The sequence below is a fragment of the Haemaphysalis longicornis genome, unplaced genomic scaffold (genome assembly GCF_048455015.1).
Source record: "Haemaphysalis longicornis isolate Haplotype H1 unplaced genomic scaffold, Haemaphysalis longicornis Haplotype H1 scaffold_12, whole genome shotgun sequence".
Classification (NCBI taxonomy): domain Eukaryota; kingdom Metazoa; phylum Arthropoda; class Arachnida; order Ixodida; family Ixodidae; genus Haemaphysalis; species Haemaphysalis longicornis.
In genome coordinates, this window is record NW_027526225.1 from 36742491 (window position 1) to 36768512 (window position 26022).

At 46.5% G+C, this 26022-nt stretch overlaps 1 protein-coding gene across 1 annotated transcript in view; it reads left to right on the forward strand.

Annotated features, from left to right (window-relative positions):
* LOC144162565 (aldehyde dehydrogenase, dimeric NADP-preferring-like) overlaps positions 1 to 26022 on the forward strand; it is a 166659-nt gene that overhangs the window by 67822 nt on the left and 72815 nt on the right. The window contains exons 3-4 of the mRNA XM_077693154.1: positions 13388 to 13513; positions 21647 to 21775. Of these exons, the coding sequence (XP_077549280.1) occupies positions 13388 to 13513; positions 21647 to 21775 (255 nt within the window). The remainder of the gene's footprint in view (positions 1 to 13387; positions 13514 to 21646; positions 21776 to 26022) is intronic.

The window sequence follows — 26022 nt, forward strand, 5'->3', positions numbered from 1 at the left end:
CAAGGGCCTCCGGAAGCTGGACGGCTCCCTCACTGAGGACTGGACGTATACTTTTGCACTCCGTTACAATATGTCGCATGGTTTCTGGCTCCTTGCCGCAGCCTGCGCATAGTCCTTCCTGTACCGGCTCGCGGATTAGCGTTCTTGTCCGCAAGCAACCCGCCCGGGCTTCAAAAAGCAACGCACTCCCTTTGGTATTATCGAAGAATTTTTCCCTTGTGATCTCCTGCTTCCCGATCCTGTAGATATCTAAGGACTTCTTCGCGTCCATTCTCTTTTTCCAGGTCGTTGTCTCTGATTCTTTCACTTTATTTTTTATTATTACTGCCCACGGTATGGTGGCGCCATCTAGGTTCAGTAACGGTACATAAGTCTTCCCAATCAGCTGCAGAGCAGTCGGTTCCTGTGATGTCAATGTAGACCACGAAAACACACGATTTAGCGGGAAAATCAAAATTTTAACCTAAATCAAATAATTTCTCAGTGAATAAAACATCCCTTGCATCCGAACAAGCGCTGTGGGCACTATAAAACACTAAATCTTTCGAATAAAACAAGCTTGTATTTTGTCTGCATGACCCCTTTAAAAGAAGAACAAAACGGAGTGCAGATTAGGAGGTGGAGAGTGGTGCATTGAGTAGAAAGCATTGTGGAACGACAGGGGCTTGTATGCCCCTTTTTAAGCGGGAACCTTACCCGTCTTTTCACGGCGACAGAAACCCGTCATCAACCGGAATAGAGAGAGAGAGAGAGAGAGAGAGAGAGAGAGAGAGAGAGAGAGAGAGAGAGAGAGAGAGAGAGAGAGAGAGAGAGAGAGAGAGATCAGAGATCTGCGTACAACCGGATGCTGGTAGTACACGCTCCTTTTTGTAGCTTTACCTAGCGTTTTTTTTTCCTAACACTAACGGTGAGGGTTTGATACGTTCGAACCTTTCTTATAGCACAGACAACCGATTTTTTTCGAGTATATTTTCTTCATCCCAAATGAAAGGGCATCACTTAAAACACTTTAACCAGAAAAGATTTTGCTATAGCGCCTTAGAACTTTTGAAATCGGAATTTTCGGATCTACCAGCCATACGGGTCCCGCCACAAGTGATGCTGGCAACCATGACAGTCAGCCGTGTGGCAAAATACTTTTAACTGCACGTGAGATGAAGCGAGGTATCCAAAAACGTGTCCCCGGCTAAAACAACAATACTGCGCAACCTTTCCTATTCCTTTAAGCAGCTCTTCAATCACGCGTAGAAATCGACGGAAATGTTTGGAAACACGAGGTAGTGTCGCGTCTAGCCGCTACGTGGTGCCACCTTTCAGACTTCAGAAGGTTTAGTGCAAAAATTAAAATTATTTCTGCTTGTTTATTTAGAAATCCCTTGCAGTTACCCTAGTATATAAGACTCTGGCTTTCATATGAGCTGGAGGAAATGCATTCCACAAAAATCGGTTGTCTGTACCTTTAGGAAAACCCGTGGTCAACCTTGATCCCAACCGAGTCGACGTCACTCCTGCGGTTGGTCAAGACCGAAAAACATTATAAACTGGTAGGCTTAACCATGTCGTTAACTAGCGGTAAGGAAGGTAGAGAGAGGTGCGGAGCCTTGGGCATTCTCTAGCCAGTAGGCGTTAGCGTATCGCAATAAAGCGTGTGGCCTCACTCGTGGTCGGCCATGACACGACGCCGCCGCGTGCGGGCTAATGCGTGCGCTAGCTGCCTCTCAGATAACGACGCCTGACTGCTTACGTCTAATGTTTTTCCACTGGGGTAAGATTGGCTGGACAGGTTCAGTCTAAGCGCGGTGACGCTGTCTAGCGTTGATATTCCAAACCGGGCCACTTGCCCGGGAAGAATGAACCACGCGTGATGACTCTGAAAGCAGGCGCCCTCTTTACCTAAGAGGTGTTGCTTAGCTCCGCGCGGAAAATACCAACGAAGAATTGTTTCAACTTAGCGCCGGCTTTTCCTCCCTTTCAGTGCACGCGCGGATTCCTGGAGGCCGGGGATAACTGCTTCGCCACCGTTCGCGCGGCGTAAACAAACCACTCGACCACGTAAACAACCGGAGTTCAAAACAGCTCCCTGGAGACACCTTAACGCTCATTGTGTGTTGCGGATGCGAAAGCATTAATTTTCAACGGAATGCCACTGAATGGTGCTTCGAGATTGGAGCTGCGATTAACGTTTTCGAGTTCTGTTGCGCAGTATCTGCGGTGTATTGTAATGGACGGCCACCGTTCGCTACTGCCGAGGTTGTGAATGCCAACAATGTAGATGCTTCGGAATCCATAGCGGTACGGAATAATGTACTTTGCGCCCAGAGCGTTGCCTAGCAAAGCGCGCTCCTTTGTGGGTTATTGATGTAGTGAACGCGCTATCGCAGGCGTCGCAGTCACGTTTGTTTAGTAGCCGCTTCACTGCTACAGACGCGAGACAACACCGGGTCGACAATCCCTTCAATTTTCACTTTGTTCTTTCTATCCCACAATTTCATAAATTCCGCTCAACGAGCCACTTAACGTTTTTGCATTAATAATACGAAAACGACAGCCAGAGGTAATTCAATCTAAGAAAGAGAAAACATGGGGTCTTAAGCGAAGCTCTTCTGTGCAGTTTTCATGCCGACCAACCCAAACTCCCGAGGCCCCACGTGTCTTTGAAGAATAAATAAATAAATAAATAAATATCTCGAGGCGTCGAAAAACGAACGCCCCAGTGTTTGTGCTATTAGCGTATGGTCACTACCGAATTCGCAGTCGTTAAAAACATTGATTTTGAGCTTTAGCTACTCACTAGAATAGGCATTTTGAGCGGATTAGTTATCAGTAGGTGCCATTTTCAAGATGACGAGAGCCAAGCACGGTGCTCAAGAAAAAAAGCGTGTGCATGTATGTCTGTGGTGACCGCCGACAACGCTCAAAAGAAATAACATTCGCTCATACCTTTCACCTAAATTCTGCGTCGCCTCCATGCCGTATGTTAGAAAGAGCTCTGCCTTTACAGTATGAAAACACTTATGGTTTTTTCGTGCTCTCCCGGATACGGGGTCAAGTTGTCAGCACGCCTCCTAGCCCGTTATAGTGCCGAATTAAATTTAGTTTTGGGATAACCCCACAACATAGTCTCAGAACAATAAAAATTTAGAATCCGCAGAACGACAGGCGCGTATCCCGAAAGACCAGTGTTTTTCTTTATTGCCAATTACTGTTATGTTTGCGTTTGTCTTACTTCACTTCTGGTTTTCACCTCGCCAAGGCACTTAATTTTAAGTTTAGTGTTTCTCAGCGTTTCCTGATCTGTATGTAAACGTGTAGGGAGCCAAACAAAGCTGCATAACCTGCTCATTCGTCTGCCGCTCCCTACTGCACCAGCTTCCTTTTCATATCACCGAAGCGCCCGTGTCACGAAATATGCTGGCGGTTCACATTAAATATTCCTCACTCTAAATCGCCAAACATCGAAACTGAGTACATAACCGCCTTTATTACCCATCTGTTAAGTTGTTTCGCGAAGAGCGTTTAGGCTGCCGATATTTTTTTGTTGTTGTTTGCGTGGTAGCTTGCAATTTTTTTTTTTTGCATGCTTTCATTCGTGTGGAGTGGAGAAACCGTAGGAACTCAGCGCATGGACCGAAACTGCCATGGCCCACGTGGATCACACCAGTGATTCCTTTTTGTCAGTTTTGACAGAGAGATGTAAGATTAATTTAACATTGTCGTAAATAAAGAAGAAAAAAAGGAACGCGAGAAAAAAAGAAAGCAAAGATTGAAGAAAGGACAAAGAATGAAGAACCAAGGAAGGAGAAGGGGAAGGGAAACAAAGATAGAGAGCATGAACGAAGGAAGAAAAGAAAGTGAAAATGTAGGAAGGAAGGAAGGAAGGAAGGAAGGAAGAAAGGAAGGGAGGAAGAAAGGAAGGAAGGAAGGAAGGAAGGAAGGAAGGAAGGAAGGAAGGAAGGAAGGAAGGAAGGAAGGAAGGAAGAAAGCATAGATGGATGAAGGCAGGGAGGCCAGAAAGGAATATCGAAGGAGAGAAGGACGGAAGGAAGTGAGGAAGGGAAAAGGAACAGGGAAATAAAGAGCGAAGAAAAAAGAAAGAGCGAAAGAATGAACGAATGAAGCAAACACAGAAAATAACAGAGGAAAAAAGGAAAAAGGAAGGAAGAAACAGAAAGAAAGAAAGAAAGAAAGAAAGAAAGAAAGAAAGAAAGAAGTTTCACATCTCTGTTTTACCTCCGGTCAACTTCGTCCAGTTCTTCAGCAACCGATATTCATGGCCGTGGATGCGCAGGGTCATAAGATACTATGATCCCTAGAAAATATTGTACTTGCCCGGAGAGAAAAAGGGTCAGGCGCTGACGAGGACGCATGTGCCAGCTTGGCTCTGCCTCATTGCCCGCAAGGCTGCCAAAGCGTGGTGGTAAGAGATTACACCATTCCAGGCTCAAACACTTCCCAGCGTATTTACCCGGAGAACCCTCATAGAAGTTCCGTGCGTCGCGCCCACTTTCGGCACGTTCGCGAATCGGCGCGAAGCGGCACCTCCCATCTTCGTGACCCCTGGCGCTTTCCTCAACGCTGTCGTTCGTGTTCGGTCGGAAAATCGCCGGGAGGTTTCTTTTTAAGCGCGCATCGCGTGAAACCCGGCGTGATCGTTGGGTGAACGTGCACCCTTTGCGGTGCCTTTCGACCTACACCGGTTTCTTTATTCCTGCATTGCTATTCCTTTGCCTGACGCAATCGCCGCAGCACGCGCCAGCGCAGAGTAGGCATCGCGTGTGAAAGCGAGGCTGTTCGTTTCGTCTTATCACGAAAAAAAGGGTAGGTGATAGTGCCCAGCCTTGCAGTACACCGCTACTTTTCAAGGAGCCAGCTGGACCGTAAGGGGTTCTTGCAAACTGCGCGTGCTTGGAAAGCGGTTAGTTCTGCTTTCGACGACGCCTCCAAACAAGGAACTCATGGAGGGTGACTCCTCTTTTTGAGGCTACGTCTCAAAAATAGGTCTGGCCGTTTTCCGAGCACGTCAACTTTAAACAAACACGCTGAATAAATTTGAGGCGCTAAACAACGGGGACCAAAGAAACACGTAGACACAGACAAGGCGCAGACCTGTAGACACAGACCTGTCTGTGTCTACGTGTTTCTTTGGTCCCCGTTGTTTAGCGCCTCAAATTTATTCAGTATGTTCAACCAACTAGCCCTGATCAAGCTTTTGTTAAACAAACACGTTCCCACACCACACACGACTACACGTCACGCACCCTACACTCTGTACTTCCCTGTGCGGACACTATGACCTACGCGCTCCTCTCACATGGTGGGGGAAGGGGGGTAGCAGAGTATCCCCCAGGCTTGAATCCGATTCCCGGTCGGACCTGCGAGCAATGGGAGAGTGAACTTGCCTGTTGTGACCCGAATAGGCAGCTATTGCTGACAGAGAGGGCGTAGACTGCGCGGAGAACCGACGGACTCCTGGTCTAAGGACCCCGCCAACCTACCAGCTCTTCGGTTGAATAAAAATTCTTCTCCTCCTCCAAAAGAAGAAAACGCTTTTCTTCTTTTTTTTTTTTTTTTGCTGGTGCATCTGTTTTCTTGTCTTTCGGCTCGAGGTTGAATCTATCAGGGAACTGCTCCGACGTTTTGGCCTCGGTGGTTTCGGATCCCGTACAGAGACAACAGCTAGAACGGGAAAATAGCGCAAAAGACAGGACCACGGAAGACAAGACACATGCAGAGCTGACTACCAACTAAAAGTTTCAGCCAGAAGAAAGACGTTTTATACGAGTGTACAAGAAAAGAAAAATAATGAAAGTACTGGCGATTATAAATTGAGGTAATTATTATTCTTTCCCGATGGATTCAACGAACACGCTCCATTGGATTACAGGAAACAAAACACGTTTGTTGGATATTTGCGATGGATTATGCTTCCTGGTAAGTTAACGGAATGACGCTTGGGGGGGCACGAGTTTTATTATAGCGCACAAACACGTTCCCCTGCCGTAGAAGACCAGTTAATGACAGCATACGGCTATTGCACAATATTTCACCGTGAGCTATAACAATTAAATGTAAACGAAACTGGCGTAATGTTAGGGACGCTTTAGTTTTGGTTTAGGTTTAAGGAATTTTGAGTTACAGCCGTTTTCTGTCGCCATGCTCCCGCCGTCGACGACCATGTATTGCCAGAAGACGGGAATTGTGTAATGTTTACAAGTTCACTGTGAGCTAATTATGACAAATAAATAAAACTTGGTGTTACGATAGCGTCGTCCTAGCAACCGATTTCAGTGAGGTTTTTTCAAAGATACCTACTTTAGATTGAGAGCTACAAAACATTTGCGAGAAAAAGGAGATAAAAATATGTGTATGTCGACGCGACACATCGACTACCACCGGAAAGTAGATTTATACAGCTTCGCTGTAAGGAGGAAGAAAGAAAGAAAGAAAGAAAGAAAGAAAGAAAGAAAGAAACAAAGAAACAAAGAAACAAACAAACAAACAAACAAACAAAGAAGAAAGAAAGAAAGAAAGAAAGAAAGAAAGAAAGAAAGAAAGAAAGAAAGAAAGAAAGAAAGAAAGAAAGAAAGAAAGAAAGAAGTTACATTTCTCTCTTCTACCGGCAGTCAGCTTCATCCACTACTTCAGCAACTGGTATTCATGGCCGTGGGAGCGCAGATAAAAGTTTCAGGTTTCAAGTTTATTGGACCAGAAAGAAATACATGTGCGTGGAAATATACAGACGGGACCCCAGAACTCAACAATCGGTTTTAAAAGGGGTCCCTACGATATGTGAGGTATTAATATTTATGAGCATTTTCAAACAAAACCTTCATTCTCCTCGTACAGACTATTGTTACAAAGACTTATACAATGAATGCATAACAACACAACAAATGACAGTCATGAAGGAGAAGAAAGGACATTGGCCCCTGGAAAAAAAATTACGAAGAGAAGGGAACAAAGAAAGCGAGAGAGAGAGAGAGAGATAGAGAGAGAGAGAAAGAAAGAAAGAAAGAAGAAAACAGCCGTATTGGAAGACAAATATAAAAAACAGTTGTACTAAAATCAAACACTGGTTATATTCACACTACTAAAATGGATAAATCAATGAACCAACACAAACACTTGATCTTTTAGTTGTTTTGAAACATATAAAATGATGGTGCTGATGTGATGTTCTGTGGGAGTTTGTTCCATAAGCGTGCAACCATGAAGTAAAAGAAAAATAATCCATAGTTAGTTCTAATCTCGGGTACTGCTAGTGTGGTTGGGCATGTGTTTAGGGAGTATTTCGTAGAGCGGTGTGTAACTGTAATCAAAGGACAGATTATGATATTGCAATTTATCTTATACAGAAGGATCAGGGCATAATATTTTACACCAGTTTTTAAGGGCATTATGTTGAGCATTTGATAGGCAAATTTAACAGACTCGTGTCTATTTATGAAAAGCATGGCGCGAAGAGCTGTATTTTGGGCTATTTCGATGGGTGAAAGAGTGGTGCGATAGGTTAATCCATATACACTAACTGCATATGTAATGTGGGAATGTAATAAGCTATGGTATAGTACTATAATAGTTTTAAGGGGTAACATATGGCGTACCTGATAAAGCATTGAAATTTTTTGGTAGATCCTACGTGCAGTTTCTTCAACATGTTTGTGCCATAGAAGTTTATCGTCTAAGTATACGCCCAAGGACTTTGTGTGTTTCACGTTTTCAAGGTTAACATTGTTGAGCCGGACGACTGCATTGTTTATTATAGGGGTGTTTTATTGCTGTAAAAACAATGTAGCTGCTCTTTGAAACATTTGCAACGAGATGGTTGTGGTTGAACCATCGGGACAATTTGGCTAAGACGCCATTAGCTTTTTTATAGAGGTCCGATTCACTTCTGGCTGTCAGAAAAATATTAGTGTCATCTGCGTACAAAACACATGGTTCTTCAAAATACACAAAATCAAAATTGATATAGCATAGAAAAAGAAAAGGGCCTAAAATTGATCCCTGTGGTATACCATTATTTGTAATTAATCTTTCACTTCACCCACGATCATCACCATCAACTGAGAAAGTTAGATTTCGTGCAGTGCGTTTTCGATGCGACATGCGCCATGAGCGAGAAATAGAAAGCTTCGCTTTAAAATTCTTTATTCGTGGTACTATTTTAACTTGGTGGTTATGTGGTGTATTTTGAGTTTCCACATCCTCTGCTATTTCTAGGTAATTCTTTTTGACCAGTATGTCTAGGCACTCCTTGACGGCGAGCGCTTCGGGCTTGAACCTGGAAGGGAGCAGATCAGTCACCTCGGCAACGATCTCCGCGTGATTGAGCGTCTGTTGAATCTCCACAACTCGAGCTACAGCGGTCTGAATGCAAATGCTTCTTTACACAGGCATATTTTTGTCTGCGACGTCCCTCTCAGGCTTCGCCTCGCTCTTGAGTCCACTGCGGATATCGACGAGCAGCTTTGTGTTGCTAAACTCCGTGGGAAGGGATAGCACAGCATCGAGAGACAGTTGTCGATGTTCCTGCAAGTTGGGCTGCTCCTGTTCTTCCAAAGAAAGTTTTAGCATGACTCGCGGAACCTTCTGCAAACCTTGCTTGTCAAGTCCGGTTGCTGCTGAAGCTGGTGCACATAAAGGAAAGTGCTTCGTTGTACTCGAAAAGAACGGCAATTTGCAACGTGGATGCCTGAAGAACGTATGGCGTCCGAAGCGGGCTGTCTCCACTTCTCCTTAAGATATAAGGTAGAGCCACGTACCCTTTCAGTCCGGCTCTTCGGTGCTGTAGAACGATGTAAGCGCTCAATACTGCTTTCTAGAGGACACAGGAGTGAAAATTCTGGCGACTTCATGGAGGGCCACGTACTCATCGTCAGGACGTCTACTCTAAAATCCAGTTCCAAGGAGTATCTGGTATCCGCCGTACTTTGAAGTTTTCATTCGCATCCTTGTTCATTCTGTTATCCAGAATAACGCGCAGAAGCCTCAGGGCTTGCTGAAAGCCGCACGCTCTCTTCAGTTTCAAAATCCTGTTCACCTCAGCATCTTAGCTCGCGGGCGTCTTCTGCACCAGCCCCATCGCCAGCGCTTCGCCGTTAAGCTTTTAAAACACGTCTTTGTGTCAACAAATCTGAGCAATATCACTGCATCATAAAGCGCGTCTTCAAGATCACTCACAAATCGGTTTGAAGAGGCCTTCAGCAACAGAATGTCGGAGTGTGCAACCGCCAGCTCGGCAGTTTTCCTAGACGTATTGGGAGGTCTCGTAACGAAATAGTGCTGACGAATTTTTCACGGGCAGCTTTAAGCACCGAAACAGCCTTTGCTGGGGGCTAGCGAAAGGATACCGACGTCTGTGTACATTTTATACACCTGTAGCAAAGTGTTCCCGTTCAGACTGGGATCTCGGGCTCCGTGCTCGCAGGTACTTTCGACAGCCGAGAGACATTGCTGGCGGACGTGCTCCTCAAATAGGCTGCGCATCTGCTCGAGTACATGAGGTGTATGGGAAATCAAACGAAACATGCTCCTGACTTCTCCATCCTTGTCGTGTCGAAGTAGGTTTCGAAATTCCTTGTAAAAGATCTCCGTGCCTTTATGAGCGGCTTCAGTGTAAACTCGTGCAGGTATGCCAACACACGTTTCTCTTCTTGGCATAGGCGGTGCTCTACTTTATGTTTGTAGCTAAGAGCGTTGTGCCGAGCTAGGTATTCCGTGCTCTCCTGAATGTAAAAGTGCTCTGTTTCAACCACGAGGATGTCTTCGAAGATCTAGCAACAAGTCTGGCGCCTTGGGAGACGGATCCTTGCAGCTTAAGTCGACCTCGATGAAGGACGAAATAGCGCTATTGATCTGCCTCGAGTTTATTATCTCCCCCTGCCCATGACTCTCTATCGGCTTTAGCAGGCCACTGGTCAGCCTCTCACGCAATGGTGTCAAAAAGCATTCCCTCCATAATACGAGGGTCATCTGGTAGACCACAAGAATGTCCCTGTCGCGATCCTCACGCCATCCGCGGACCCAGCACCGGTCGGGGAAGCTGCACATACAGTCGAGTACTGTGCTTGAGAAGCTGTGCTCCTCGGGTGTCCCGGTTTTATAAGGCGATAATACCCTCGCCCGTTTAATTTTCCCCGCTCGACGAGGCCTTCCAGGTGCGCCTTGAGGAAGTCTCGTAGTCGCTGGTAGAGGTCTTCGAACAGTTCATCGCCTGTAATCGAGGGTACGATGTTCTCCGGAGGTATGCATCTGCTGTAGTCGCTGGCAAGGGTGTAAAGATCCATGTACCGGGCTGCTGACATGTCGCCTGGCATCCCTGTGTACACGGTATTGATGTCGTCCTTCAGGGTTGCCCAGGCGTCTTCAGCGCTGATACGTTCACTGGCTTCCTGGATTAGCTCGTACGCGAGTAGCTCGACGGACATCATGTTACCTTCTTCTTCAGCCTTAGTCATTGCGGCGTTTTACGATAAGGACCTCCCCTTATTCAGCATGTGGCGACTTAGGATACGTGCTCATTGCGCTTCTCAACATTCGAACTTCAGGGGCACAGGTGGCTGCTTTTTGTTGTTGTAGTTTGAAACGGTTGTCTCTATCCACCAGGGTGTCGAACCGAAAAAAATACCGGTTCGGTTACGGTTCGGGTTCGGGTGAAATAATTTCGTTCCGGTTCAGTTCCGGTTCGACAAAATCACGTACCGAACCGGTTCGCGAACCGGTTCGGGAGCTTGAACCGGTTCGCGAACCGGTTCGATGAGTTGAATTGTCACTGAAATTAGAAAAAAAATATTTAGTAGTTTAAAGCGACAGTAAAATCAAAACACAAACAAAAACTCAAAATGCTGCTGTTCCCCAAGGGCGGAGGCGCAATTGCAAAGCAAACTTTAAACATTCACGAGATATTAGAAAAACAGATGAAGTGGTGACGATTTACCACGTACTTTCTCGTCCAGACTTTATGTTGTCCTAGCGACTATTCATATAGCAACCGCCAAGAGATATGGCTGTGGGATATATTTTCTGCCTTTTCATTTCTCGAAATCGTCGCTATGGAATCGCCCATCACGCTAACCTTGAAGCCTTAAATTTAGGTCTGCGTACTGGCGCGTTCAAATATCAGCGCTTAATAGTGTGCATTACAATCAGTATGTCATCGTACCGCCTGACCCCCGGCCATCGTTCCGTGTGCTACATTGCGGAATCTTATAACAGATTATGCTGATACAAAATGAAAGGGAAATTTGACGCGCGGAGCATGAGATGAACATTTTTGGGTAGACGCTCTTTAATTCGTCCACAGCAGTACTCCCTTCCGACCCGCCGCGGTGGCTGAGTGGCTAAGGCGCTGCTGAGCGCGAGGTCGCGGGTTCGATTCCCGGCCTCGGCGGCCGCTTTTCTGATGGAGGCGAAAAGCAAAAACGCCCGTGTGTACGAAATTTCTGCGCATGTTAAAGATCCCCAGGCGGTCAAAATTATTCCGAAGCCCTCCACTACGGCGCGCCTCATCGCCTGCGCTGCGTCGGCGCGTTAAAGCCCACAATCAAATCAAATCAGTACTCCCCTCCGGAACAAGTAGCAGTAGAAGTAATGTAGCGAATTGGGCAGTCAGTACAAGTGCACCTTCGAAAAAAAAAGCAGATCTGAAAGAGACAAAACTGCAGAACAAACAGAAAAGATGATCGCTGGGCGAATGGGACAGTGTGATGTACCGGCCTGCCTTTCTGCACGTGTCATCTGCTTTATTACTGTTTCTGCTTCCAAGACAAGGTCAAAGGCTGCAGTTTCTTGCCAAGGGATTGAGTGCGCACCTTAACAGTTTTCCCTGACATATCTGCAGTTATTTGTACTTGTAAAAAGCGGAACTTGTCCACTGTACTGTCCCCAAAAACGGTCGTGGGTAAGGGACGTCGAAGCCACTTGTGGTCAGCAGCAGGCGGTTTAGCCACTGAGCAGCTCCTGCGGTCACACTTGTCAAGTATTAACAATTTGCAGGTGTCGGACCTTTTAAACAAATTATGAAGAGGAGGAGAAGGAATAAACTTTATTTATGCGAGCCTTCGGTGCTGCTGTCTGGACACCCGCCTGGTGGGGGGAACAAATTATGAAATGCAAAAAGTTTGCACACATCGGGTATGGGCTTTCGCTGCTGCGCACTGGAGCACTCCTGCAGCCTGATTGCTCCCCTAAAGTCGCAGCTAGAGAAGGGCAAAGTCGTTTTATATCCCCTGCAAGCTGCGGAGAATGACATTTCGTTTGGTAAGCTTGCACTACGCTCGCGCTTCCAGCAGCAACAGACCATTGCTACATTGGTGCTCATTCATTTCTCTTGCTGTTACATAGAGCGTGGTAGCGTTCAATTGTCTGGAGGGGAAAGTGCGCGAGCGGGTACGAAGTTGACGGTACGTGGAAGAAAAAAAGGCCTGAATTGCATTGACTGTGCAGTGTCAACAAAGGAGGGTCGAACCGTTTCGGCATGAACCGGTAACCGTTATTTTTTTTTCGGTGCAGTTCCGGTTCGGGTTCAGCGTGCTCAAAAAATAACGGTTCGGGTTCGGGTTCAGTTCCGGCAAAAATACCGGTTCAGTTCCGGTTTTCGGTTCGGTTCGGTTCCGGTTCGACACCCTGCTATCCACTTATATTCAGTCTAATTAGCTTCTCCAAATGGATTTACGGAGATGAAATATCATCAAGCTAGTTCTAAAGACCATTTTGTTTGTGCTGTGATTACGTCCAAGCTTTCTTGTTGAGACAAAAAACACGAGACCCACTCAGAGAAATATAAACACTGTGACCTTCTTCTAAATCAAAACATAACATTAAAATGACCGCTGTAAATCGAAGTGTCTTTAGTTTGTTACTTATTGCGTCACTGCTGACGTCGCGTAGCGCGAAATTTGAATTTTTTTTCAATTTTTTTGCTTCTTTTGTTAAAAACATGTTCCGTGGGTCATACTGAGCTGAGGGTGCTACCAAAGGCTAGTTTTCTCAAATAACTCGTCGCGGTGGCTCAGTGGCTAAGGCATTGTGCGGCTGAGCACGAGGTCTCGGGTTCGATTCCTGGCCGCGGCGGCCGCTTTTCTGATGGAGGCGAAAAGCGAAAATGTCCGTGTGTACGAGATTTCAGCGCACGTTAAAGATCCCCAGGTGGTCAAAATTAATCCGGAGCCCTCCACTACGGCGCGCCTCATCGCCTGCGTTGCTTCGGCGTGTTAAACCCTACAATCAATCAATCAATCAGTTTTCTCAAATAAACCTGGTTGTATTTTATATTCATGGCTCCGTTTGGAACGCGAACATGATGCTGAGATCTGTGTAACTGTGCATCCGCCATGCATGATTCTTTTTTTTTTTTTTCATGTCGCCACCGTTACCGTTCGAGAAGTACCCGTAGAGGAGACGGGGCTCCGCGAGACAAAGATCGATGTCGGCGTGGCCGAAAATGACGTCAGCCGCAATGGCCACATACCGAGCCCTCAAAGCGGCGTCCACGGCAACGTCGTTCGTTCCGGTGAGTGCGACCGCAAGCGACGGGACTCCATCGCCCAAACAGTGCTACTTTACTCAATTGCGTAATCTAGTAACCACTACAGACACCACCCCATCATCATCAGGAGGCATCAGTTAGCAGGAACACAGCTCGATCCTCCCAAAATTGCACGTACCAACTCCTGTCCACCCTGCACCAATTAATTCCTTTTTCGCCGAGTTTTCTTATTGCTACTCAATCCTGTAGCTGAGGTTGGCTTCGTCCTGAGATTCAGCACCTCTGTTTAATAGGAAACTTCAACTTCCCTCTTTTGTTTACCCTCTCCACATCGGTATTAGGCGCTCGGCTTTAAACTTGTTCCATTCCCTGACCTAATTCTACGCGTCCTCCTGTTTCCTATTCCCTATCCTGGTATCAACACAGGCTACTTCATTTACAGTTACAGACTCGCCACGAAATGTATCAGACGCATTCCTGTATTCGTTTTAACAGTGAAGCTGTTACGCAAATCTTTGGAGTTGCGTGTTCGCAGTTTTTTTTTTTTTTATTGCGCCATTTTGCCCCAGAGCATTAAAATTCCCAGAAAATGCCGAGCACTCGTGAGCGCGTGCCTCGCGGTGAACGCCCGGCAGTTAAAAAAAAAAAACAAAAAAAGTGCCGAGCGCTCGTTTATGCGTGCCTCGAGGCGACCGCCTAGCACCCTCGGGTGCACATTTTTCAAGCCAATCATACCCACCTAAAAAGATTTCCAAAGAATGGCAAAAAAAAAAATATCCAGCAATCTCCGTAATTGTGGCAACACGAGCTCCGAACGATAAAAACTCCAAGTAAGCTCACACTTATAGCAACAATGATGGAGCAAGGATTGTTGCTGCAGCGAAGAAGCAAATCGGCTATGGGACTTACTATGGGACTTACTCATTCATATGACTCATGGGCTTAAAAAGCATCGTGTACTAATAAGAAAAGTTTTACAAATACATGAAAATGTTCCTACCGGCCCAGTTCGCGTCTTTTATAAATATATCACGTCTTTACTGAAATCTATCCCTATAAAAAGAAGTGCCCGACTGACTGACTGACTGACTGACTGACTGACTGACTGACTGACTCATCAACGCCCAGCCAAAACTGTTAGACCTAGAGACTTGAAATTTCACGAGTTTATTGGCGTTATTGAGTAGGTGCTCACTAAGGCGGGTTTTTCAGAAATTGCCCTCCTAACCGAAGAAAAGGGCGAAATTGTGGTTTCGCGAATTCGTGATTTTCTCGGTCACCCATTCACATATCGAAGCGCTTTTTGCTGATATAAGTAGCCCTTAAGAATACCTAAAAAGTAGTTTTTGGATTTCGCCCTAACCGACACCAGCGAGGTGATTGCGCATTCCGGAACTAAAACGGTGTTCCTAAATATTCTCAAATAAATCTTTCACCGATTCAATAGTCCAACTGATTTTTGATGGAATATGTTACTCATACAAATGAACAGAACCGTTTTTAAGGATTTCGCTCTGCGACGCCGCTAAATGGGTCAAATTGTTTTTTACAAATGACACGGGTGATGAGCCAAAAAGTCCTGACAGGTTATGTACACGTCTAGCCAAACTGCTCTTTCAAACGGCTACAGATTGCAAGGGCACGTTCTGATTGCGGTGTTGGAGGTCAATATTTCTTAAAATTTTTAAAATTCCACCATGGAGAGAGTAAAAAGCGGTAAAATAGTTTTTCACATATTAATTTTTTTACCGCCCGCCATCTGAGATATCGAACTGGTTTTTCTCACGTATCTCAACACTGTTATACAACATTTTTAATGACACCCTCCCAATAGAGGCAAGCGGGATTTCAGGAAACCACTGTGTTTCTACGCTTTCGTAAATAACCACCCAGCCAGTTGATATCTCCCATTTGTTTTTTCTTGAAAATGCTGCCTACTTAATTGCCCAAAAACCACTTTCAGGATTTTGTTCTAACATGCGGATAAGAAGGCCAGCGAGATTTTTTAATATGCATACTTTTGGACGTAAAATTCAGTTGAGTTTTCCCGCGTTCGCTTAGCGGTCGCCATCTGTTGACACCTTCGGCAACTACGCGTCTCACGTAGCAGCAGGTGTCATATATCATAAATGTAAAAGAGAAGATGTGCCAGTAAAAAGCGCAAATGTTAGCACTCGGCATCTGCTCGGACTTCCTGTAACCCCGCGCCTCCTGTAGGGAGCCCATGTTACTTATGATAAAACTGTACCGATGAGCATCGTTCATATCTTATGAGATAGCACTTCCTACGAGGAAGAATACCCCTCACCCAGCGGGCCTCCATCATGTGTTCCCAGCGCAATCTCCTGCCGAATTCAAGTTGTGGTTGCAACCTGGCACTCTTCCTCATCTCATATTAAAGTGCATGCAAACCAAGCTCCTCCTTCTTCCATCAACTTTTCCAAACCTTGAGCTGTGGGAGAACCTGGTGACATAACAGCGATCTGGATGTCCAGGCAATACTTCCTCCAGAGCGAAGGCTGCCCACTCATCACGTGGCTTTCTGAAATTGGGAACCACTCCCACCTCGCCGGCTCAACAAAACCTTTTTCACTCACTGACTCATTCGCTCAAACGCGGCATCTTGGTGCAATTTGTTTAGCGAGAGTTGGAGTAGAACACGAGTACCAGTCGTTTCACATTACCACGACGCGCCTGCAATAGGAGCCTATGTACTGACAGTAGTCAGGCGCTCCCGAGTGTGTACCACTTCCCATTGAAGTAGCCTAATATGGCGACTAAAAATACCAATTGCTGTCCTTAATATAATGGCCCACCCGGGCACCGCCGGGTACTACCGCTAGTAAATAATAAACAAGACACATATTTTGGTTTATCTAGTTTTCACTGAATGACGCAAGATGTCTAGCAAGCGAGAGTTTTATTTTGTATTTAAAGGGTCCATGAAGACAAAATACAACTTTGTTTAACTCTAAAGAGCTAGGCTCCAGTACCTCACTCAGCTCCATTCCGGCCATGAAAGACGTTTTTTAACCGATCAAAGCCCAAGAAATACTTAAGAACTTTCAAATTTCGCGCCACAATGACGTGTTACCGGCGCGAGTGACGTCACATGGGTCAGCACTAAAAACATAATTTTCAGTGAGTTAACTGCACGTTAGTATTCAAGTGATTTGATCAAACGGAACTAGTGGCCCCACTACAGCCGTCCAGTCATGTGTCCGGGCGATTGATTAGTTCGGCCGTAGTCAATAGCCCAAACAAGATTCTGTGACGTCATTGAAAAGTTGCCGGAAACTGGCTAGCGAGTCGCCACTGCTCCACACGTTTTCTGTAATATCTCCGTTATTTTTTTTCGAAGTTTGCGATGAAATCGGTATCATTGTTATCAGGACAAAGCAGTCTTTCTAATGAACCAAACTTGTATTTTGCCTTCATGGCTCCTTTAAGTACAGAAATTACGTATTTCCAAAATGAACGAGCTAGGTCGTTCGGAGCATTTTCATTGATCTGCAAAAATTTTTCGTATCGGTGCACGATTGTTTTTAAGCCCGTGGGTCACGAAGTAGTCAGTCACATATGAATGTTAACAGGTGAGTCCCCCGTAAATCGTCGTCATGGTCGTGAAGGTTGCGCGCAGTTTCGCTACCTCCAGGTCTTACGCGTTAGTGTGAGCTTCGTTCATTTTTATTTTTCACGTATATCTAAGAGTTCTCGGTCTACCCGCGGATTATCCGGGAATGGTGGAATCGCAAGGCTGTACCGCTACTCACGTCTACCACATCGTGTCTATCCTGCGCAATGATATACAGTCACACCCGGTTATAGCGAACTGTAATATGCACCGCGGTTAGTTCGATATATCCAATAGTTCGATATAGCCGACCCCGTCTATAACAATATTTTTGTTACGAGTTCGCAATACGCGAGACTCCCCCTGCCATTCTCGCATCGTAGAGAAACAAACGCATAAATTATGCCCTTAACTTTCACAAAACAATCCATTTATTGCATGCACTAAAGCTACTTTCCGCCTTAACTGCCTATTTCACAAAAATAGCGGTGATTTATGTTTTCATTTTCGTTTTGGCGTAGACGTCGTTTGCGCCAGTTCAAGTCCGTGTCCTTCAATATCGAAGTAATATTGGCAGAGCACATCGACTGGTGAAAGTGCTTCATTAACCTTCATTAAAGCACCGAAGAGATTGACGATGTCCCTTGTGAAATTTTCAGCCTCTTCGGTGCTTTCAGTAGCACCAGCTGCCATGACATCAGTGACGTTGTCTGTGCCTGGGGCTCACAGTGACGGAAAAGCCGTTGTTGACTCAGTAAATCCTCAAAGGACACTCCTTTCGGCACAGCATCTGGAACGCTGGCGAGCTCTTCGCGCAGTACTCCGATGATGCCGTCTTGATCCGGGCTCGCTAGATGTGCTCCGTCGCGAATCTCATGCGTCGGAAACAGTTGCGAAAGGTGTAAGGCGTCACGTCGCTCCATGCGAGGCTCAACATCTCAATCGTGGCCAATCAGCATCTCAATCACCGCTCCGAGACCCTGCATTTCGGTGGCAATTGTAGGCACGCGGAGTTCGATATATCCGGCTTCTCATGCATTTTCGTAAGAGATTTGCTCTTGTTCGATATATAGCATAATTCGCTCTATCCGGGTTCGTTATAACCGGGTTTGACGGTACAGGGTATCCTTCCAAACTGCACTTAGTCACTCCACTAGCCATGGTAGAGTCCATTTTCAAAAACAAAAAACAACAACCAATTCGGCCACCTTCGCAGTTGAGATGCGAAGACAGAAAACAGCAGAGCTGGTGGTTTTGACTGTATATTTTTAACTTTGCTATTCTTAGGTCTCCCCTTCTTATCAATAGATCGGACACTGATGCTGTCGAGCGAACACCGTCTCTATCAACTACGAGAACACCTGAACGTAAGATATTACGTCATCACTGGGCGCAGCCAATCCCCGACGCTCGCCTCGTCACCCGAACATCTGGGCCACGACGCGCACTCCCCACACGTGCTCGTCGGCTCCTCGCCTTAGCGCCACTTCCCCTCAGACTTCTAGGCCTAGCATTCTCCTCCTCTCCACTTTGCTGAGCTGAGTTTTGAGCGAAGCCAGGCACGGATGGAGCTCAAGCTTAAAGGGACCGTGCAAGCAAAACACGTTTGGTTCATTCGAAAAATTACCTCGTTAGAATCATACTGACCTCACTTTTAACGTAAACTTGGCTCGAATAAGCCACATACTTAATGAAAAGGAAATGGCCATGCGACCCACTAGGTCATTTCCCGCAACAGAACCTATGATGTCAGATTGCCAGCTCTGCGATTGGATGAGGCCGGCAAAAGCAAGCGCAAATTAGCAGGGCTTATAAGCTAGCCGAACGATCTATTTGCGCTTACATTTAGGGCACATTCTTTTTATGGCAGTAAGAATGGTGTGGTAAACAGTGGAAGTTATGACAGTACACGTAAACATAGAAGTAGCGATGTGTACTACTGCGTACCGGTGCGTACTGGGCGCAGTACCAACAGCAGTACGCATCGGTACTGCGCGCACTTTGCTGTTTTAGCTGCACAGTAGTGCGACGCTTTCAGGTTCTCTCAGATGACACTGTCCGACTGGCGTAAGCGACGGTGTCTTACGTGAACATATTTACCGACCGAACACCATGTTTCACGAAACGATTATTTTCTACCTCAAAAAAAACAAGCCATATCTTGCACATGCATGTTATGTGTATTTCGTACGAGTAAATAAACCTTTTCTGATTTCTGAAAAAAGAGGTCAAAAACAAGGCAACGGCAGAAAACGGCCCTTCGCGGTATGGTGGCACCATCTAGGTTGACTAATGGTAAACAAGGCTCCCCAGCACATGATGTCATTCATTGCAGATGTCACGAAAACACACGATTTGGCGGGAGAATCAAAATTTTAGCCTAAATTGAATAATATCTCAATTAATGAAGCATTGTTTGCTTCCGGACCAGCGCTGGGGGTACTGCAAAACACAAAATCTTTCGAATAAAACAAGCTTGTATTTTGTCTGCATGGGCCCTTTATACAGCTCCGCTGGTAAAATTTGGCAGCATTATTCGTTATCCGCCGTTTTAAGTAAACTTAGGTTGTAAGGTTCGGGGTACTTGGTCCCGCATTGACGACGCACTGGTGTGGTTGAATGAGGACATGATTGATGGTGGCTCGGTGACACCCCCCCCCCCCCCATGTGCAACAGCCTCACATGGGAATGATTTTCTAGTAGACAGAGCATGATTATTCTTCAAAATGTAGAATTTATCACTCTTTGGGCCTTGATAACAAATCGGCATGTTGTGGACTGTCCTGCAACTGCGCAGTTAAATGATGCTGTCGACTGCACAGGTTGAATCGGCGCTAGCACAGCCCATTGATAGTGCGGCTGGTACCAGGGCGGAGGTCCATTTTATTTTAAACCTTGATAACATCTCGGCATGTTCTGGACCACGCCGGACGTGCGCAGTTAAATAATCTCGTCGACTGCGGCAATGGAACGGGGGTAGCACAGCCTATCGACTGCACTAATAGAGCTCCTCAAATGCCAAAAACAGCGCTTGCAACGGCAAATACGGAAATCACAATTGGTGGCTTATACGAGCATGATTCCCGCGGACGCTGTTGACCAATATTGCTACTTACGCGAAGCGCTCATGGGTATAGATAAGAGGCTTGCTCTGCATGCACATCGTGCTTCGCTTTTTTAACCTCATGCGCAACGATTTGTGTGTGTGTGTGTGTGCACGCGCTGTTGACGAAGTATAGTATGTTTCCCATGCAAATGATTGCCGGTCCAATGACTTGCGCTTTGCAAGCGGTCACCGGATGCCTATCAGGTTCTGCTAGGAGTGGAGCCCTGCGTGTCCATGGCATCCATGAGAAGCGGCGAATTCGATAAGCGCGAACTACTTACTAAAAGTAATGGCGGCGCCGGCAAGCGCATGCACAGATAGAGGTCGTGGAAAAGGCCCATCGAATCGGCACTAGCACAGTCCAATGCTAGTATGGCTCAGCCCACGACGGAGAAGCTGAATATGTCTGCAGGCGAACTGGGTAAGGCGCGTTGGGACCGGAGAACGAAAAAGTCTTTGTTATACATAGAGCTGAAGCACCGAGACACTTGGCGGTGCGTGTATACTTCGTCTGTAGATAGGCAAATGCCGGTAATGCCTGCTTCCGTGAATCGGACCCGCACGCCTTGATTGATGCCCTCAATGTAGTCGTCCCTTCCGGGGTCAAACCGTAGAGTCGGACCGGTTATTGCTTGTTGCCGCCATGTGCACCCTTGCTCTGAGGAGGAGTGCTGACTGTAGCGATGTGCTGTGCTTTGTCGACCCAAAAATGGAGGCTAAGCTTAATGCAACGTCACCCGAACGGCGTTAAAGAAAGGTTGTCGTATTCCACGTCGGCGAGGGGGTGCCCTGTTTGAAGCCGTAAGACCAAACTCGGGTCGTTTTTTGGAAACGGCTTGGGTTTAAAGAAAGGCTTATCCGTGATGGCGGCGGGGCTCGCTTGGGTGGTGATGTTGAAGGTGAGTTTGCCGCGGCCATGGTGCGCTTCCGCCTACGTTGGGATCGAGAGGCGATTTCGATAAAGTCTTGCGGCTTCTTTTGAGTAGTATTCGTGGGACCGTATTCCGTGTGGCCGAGCACCATTTCGGTGTCTTGGGAGGTGCTGGTCGAGGGTTCAGGCGGAGAGTCGTAACCACAGTGTGATGTGAATGGCATGGCGGGCTCCAGCACTAGGTTTATTGCTCGACGTTAGGCCTGTGTCTGAAATCTCTATCTTCAAAGTTATTTCAGGAAATATTTCACCCAGGGGGTCAAAACGCGCGTGTGAAGAATTTCGTTTCATCTACTTGATCATGCTAGTAACACGGTAATTAGCCCTCGATTCGAGGTATTTCTGCGGAGCTTATATGAGACACATCTCTTCTCAAGAATGTGTCTCGCACTGTTACTTCTGCCTGCGGGGTTGTCGTTTCGCATTTAAAACAGTAATTAGAGAGGAATTATGCCTGTAATTTTGGTAAGATGCGAACATAATGTTGACGTGTGTGTAACTGTAAGTGCATGTTTTGTATTCTTTACGTCACCGCTACTATTCCAGAAGCCCCAGCGGCGGAGACCAGGAACCACGAGACGATGATCCACATCGGCGTCACCGGAAATGACGTCAGCCAAGACGGTCACATCCCGCCCCCAGCAAACGGGGCCCCCGGCAACGTAGTTCGGTCCGGTGAGTGCAACCTCGTACGATCAGCAGTGGCGGAGGATTTCATGTGGCTAAGGCGCTGTGCTGGTGAACCCACGACGCGGCTTCGTTCCGGGCCTCGGCGGCCATTCCTCTGACGGAGGCGGAAAGCGAAAACGCCCTTTTGTCGAAATCTTGGAGCACTTGGAAGGATCCCCAGATTGTACAAATAAATTCGTAGCCTTCCACAATGGCGTTCTTAATTGCCTAAGAGTAGCTTTGGTGCGTTTAACCCCTAAATTTTATTTTAACCCCGAGCGATTAGGTTCAACTTCCTTGGTAGGGCCACTATATTCGATTGACGAATCTAGTAAAAGCTACGAACATTAACCTCATTACCATCGTCGTCATGATCATCGGGAGGATTCAGTTGTCAGGACCATATTGAGATCTGAAAAAGCTTTATTTCGCAGCCCGTGCCCGAAATACTGATTGGCTTCTTGGTAAAATCACAGGAATTTATCTAGTCCCGGCGTGTTTTTGTTTAAGTTATTAATGTAGTCCAATAGAGCTCTACAAACTCCTTAGGAGATGTGACCCATGCCTTCCAGCTTTAAGGGCACTCTGTAGGGTTAGAACAGTCCTGTTTGCTGCAACTCAGATTAGTCGACAAGGATGAATTCAGTGTTACGGGATAGAAAGAAACGAGTGTCATATAGGGAGGATCATTAAATAGCTTCACATCCCCTGACTTGTATTTGGGAGTACTGGTCACGCAGGGCGGCCTCCCAGCGCTCTTCGCTGGCGACGATAAAGAGGATGGGAAAAGAATGGGTGGTATCGGGGCCTGGATAGTGAGGTGGTATCAGAGCGCCGACATGATGGGGGTAGCGATACGTGAGGGGCCGAACAGTGCGGACATGCGTCTGTGTAGATGTCATAAGAGGTGGCGGACATGGCAAGGTAGAATGGCAAGCTGGGCTATTTGGTAAATATGCGTGAAACCTTCGAAAAGCGCAACACTGAAAACTCCCGACAAACAGAACAACAGGACGAGCGCTTACTCTCAACTGAAGTATAATCAGGAAAACGAAGAACATATAACGTCCCAGTGACCAGACCCCGCAAGCGTCATAAAAACACGCGGGCGTCATAAGCACGCGCACCGATTGATTAGGGAGATAGCTGAAGCATTCCAGACAAGCCAGAGAGGTGACAATTGTGTCAGTCAGGCTTCTATCTCGTTAAAAGAGATTGCCTATATCGGCAGCTAGTCACTCGCACGCTTTGTAGTAGCTGTGTTTGTTTTTATTGGGGTTGACCCTGTCTGCTTTTATGACGCTTGCATGTTCATGGTCACTGAGAGGCTTTATGTTCTTCGTTTTTCCTGATTAAACTTTAGTTGAAAGTAAGCGTTCGTCCAGTTGTTCTGCTCATCGCACGTTATCATTGTTGCGCTTTTTGAAAGTTCCGTCATGATGGCAAGGGTGGGGGACGAGTGAAGCTGGAGCTGGCGACAGATGACCGCAAATTTATCACACCACCGCGCTAATACTGCATCAAGCAAAAAAAAAAAAAAAAACTCCCGTCACTGGCGTTCTTAGCTATTATTCTTAGGTCTACGAATACACATGGGATCACATTCCATGTGCTTCCTAATTCCTTTCTAAAGAACAATTAACATCGAATCCTGTTCCTCAGAATGAACGCCATTTCGAACTAACTGAATCGCCTTATTCTGAAAGGAAGCCTTTTTAAAATGCGTTGCGATAGCGACAGTATAGCTTGTTCTGACAACGCGTGCGGCTACTGTTAATGAAGTTCCGAAAACTCTGCGGCTGATACGGCTGTCTAGAAATGGTCGATATTGCGTATTAACTGCAGCCACTGGAGTTACAGGAAAGAACATAGTGCGCATGCCTAACATCTAGCGCCTTGAATGTGCGAAGCTGTGTTTCACTGAAACCTGTACGCGGAAACGTTTCAAGTCACATTGGCGGGAAGCGCAAACTGACACGGGGACAAGAGAACACAACAAAAATATAGACGAGACGAAGCGCTTCGTCTCGTCTATATTTTTGTTGTTCTCTTGTCCCCGTGTCAATTTGCGCTTCCCGCCAATGCAATGTATTGCCAACTCACCCAAGCTTCTGCCCTTGCAAGTTTCAAATTGCGCATCAGAAGTGTTCGCATCAAGACAACTTGAGGCCGAAACTTAATTCAGAAACCGTGACCGCTACAATCATGAGCATTCCACTCTGGGGTTGGTTGACCAGCGGAACTTTTAAAGACGATAGCCTTTCTGGGCTACTTAAACCCAGAAATTTTGGTCTGTCTGTCTGTCTGTCTGTCTGTCTGTCTGTCTGTCTGTCTGTCTGTCTGTCTGTCTGTCTGTCTGTCTGTCTGTCTGTCTGTCTGTCTGTCTGTCTGTCTGTCTGTCTGTCTGTCTGTCTGTCTGTCTGTCTGTCTGTCTGTCTGTCTGTCTGTCTGTCTGTCTGTCTGTCTGTCTGTCTGTCTGTCTGTCTGTCTGTCTGTCTGTCTGTCTGTCTGTCTGTCTGTCTGTCTGTCTGTCTGTCTGTCTGTCTGTCTGTCTGTCTGTCTGTCTGTCTGTCTGTCTGTCTGTCTGTCTGTCTGTCTGTCTGTCTGTCTGTCTGTCTGTCTGTCTGTCTGTCTGTCTGTCTGTCTGTCTGTCTGTCTGTCTGTCTGTCTGTCTGTCTGTCTGTCTGTCTGTCTGTCTGTCTGTCTGTCTGTCTGTCTGTCTGTCTGTCTGTCTGTCTGTCTGTCTGTCTGTCTGTCTGTCTGTCTGTCTGTCTGTCTGTCTGTCTGTCTGTCTGTCTGTCTGTCTGTCTGTCTGTCTGTCTGTCTGTCTGTCTGTCTGTCTGTCTGTCTGTCTGTCTGTCTGTCTGTCTGTCTGTCTGTCTGTCTGTCTGTCTGTCTGTCTGTCTGTCTGTCTGTCTGTCTGTCTGTCTGTCTGTCTGTCTGTCTGTCTGTCTGTCTGTCTGTCTGTCTGTCTGTCTGTCTGTCTGTCTGTCTGTCTGTCTGTCTGTCTGTCTGTCTGTCTGTCTGTCTGTCTGTCTGTCTGTCTGTCTGTCTGTCTGTCTGTCTGTCTGTCTGTCTGTCTGTCTGTCTGTCTGTCTGTCTGTCTGTCTGTCTGTCTGTCTGTCTGTCTGTCTGTCTGTCTGTCTGTGACTCGATTCAGCCACCCGTCAAAAGTAAGACAAGGCCCGCGCAAAAAGCTAAATCTACCCGTCTAAGCCCGGTGTAATGTTCATACTTGTCAACACTGTTGAACAAGAACAAGGCATTACCCAAATATAAGACAACAAATTATAGCAGAAGTGATATTTGCAGTGTTCGTTTATAAAAATCATACCTGCTTGATTTCTGCGAAATTAAATACTTCATCAACTGCGAAAAAAAATCACTCTGCCGTCGCCTGCTGTCGCCCGCGCCACTTTAGCTTCTGGCGCCATTTTAAGGAATCAACCGGCAACAGTTACGAAAGGTTCCACTAGATAGGTTTCACGTTCTGCTTGGCACGCACGTGGAGTAGGGAAACGCGGATCTATAAACGTTGGGCGCCTCGATTCACGCGCGTCTTCGCCGTACGGCAGCGTTGGCATCGAGACACCCGGCCTGGAGCAGTGGAACGCGGTAAATTTAAAATGATTTAAGCAAGCCTTTGGCGTCTTTATCGCGGGAGGAGCGCGACGCAAGAAGAACATGAGAGGTGAGCGGGAAAGCGAAGGGAGGCATTTACTTGGCAAAAGTCAGTCGATAAAGACTATCGCCTTTTTTCGACATTTGCAACGAAAGGAGCAGATACACAGCCAATTTTTTTCTAGAAGACGACATTCATGTGACACTAACGGGTATCTTGCTTTGCCCTACATGCCCTGCCCTTTCTTCCTGATTTCTTTTATGTCCTTAACACGCGTTTGTTCCCTGACCCATTCCGCTCTCTTCTTGTCCCTTAATGTTACACCTATCATTTTCCGCTCCATTGCCCGCTGAGTCGTTCTAAATTAGGTTGAACCCTCTTAGTGAGCCTCCAAGTTTCTGCCCCGTAGGTGAGTATCGGTAAGATGCAGCTGTCATACACTTTCTTCTTCAGGGACAATGGTAGGCTGCTATTCGTTATCTGAGAATGTCTGCCGTATGCACTCCACCCCATTCTGATCCTTCTAATTATCTCTGCCTCATGGTTGGGATCCGGGGTCACTACTTTGCCTAAGTAGATATATTCGCTTATCACTTCCACTGCCTCGCCACCTATCTCAAACCGCTGTGCT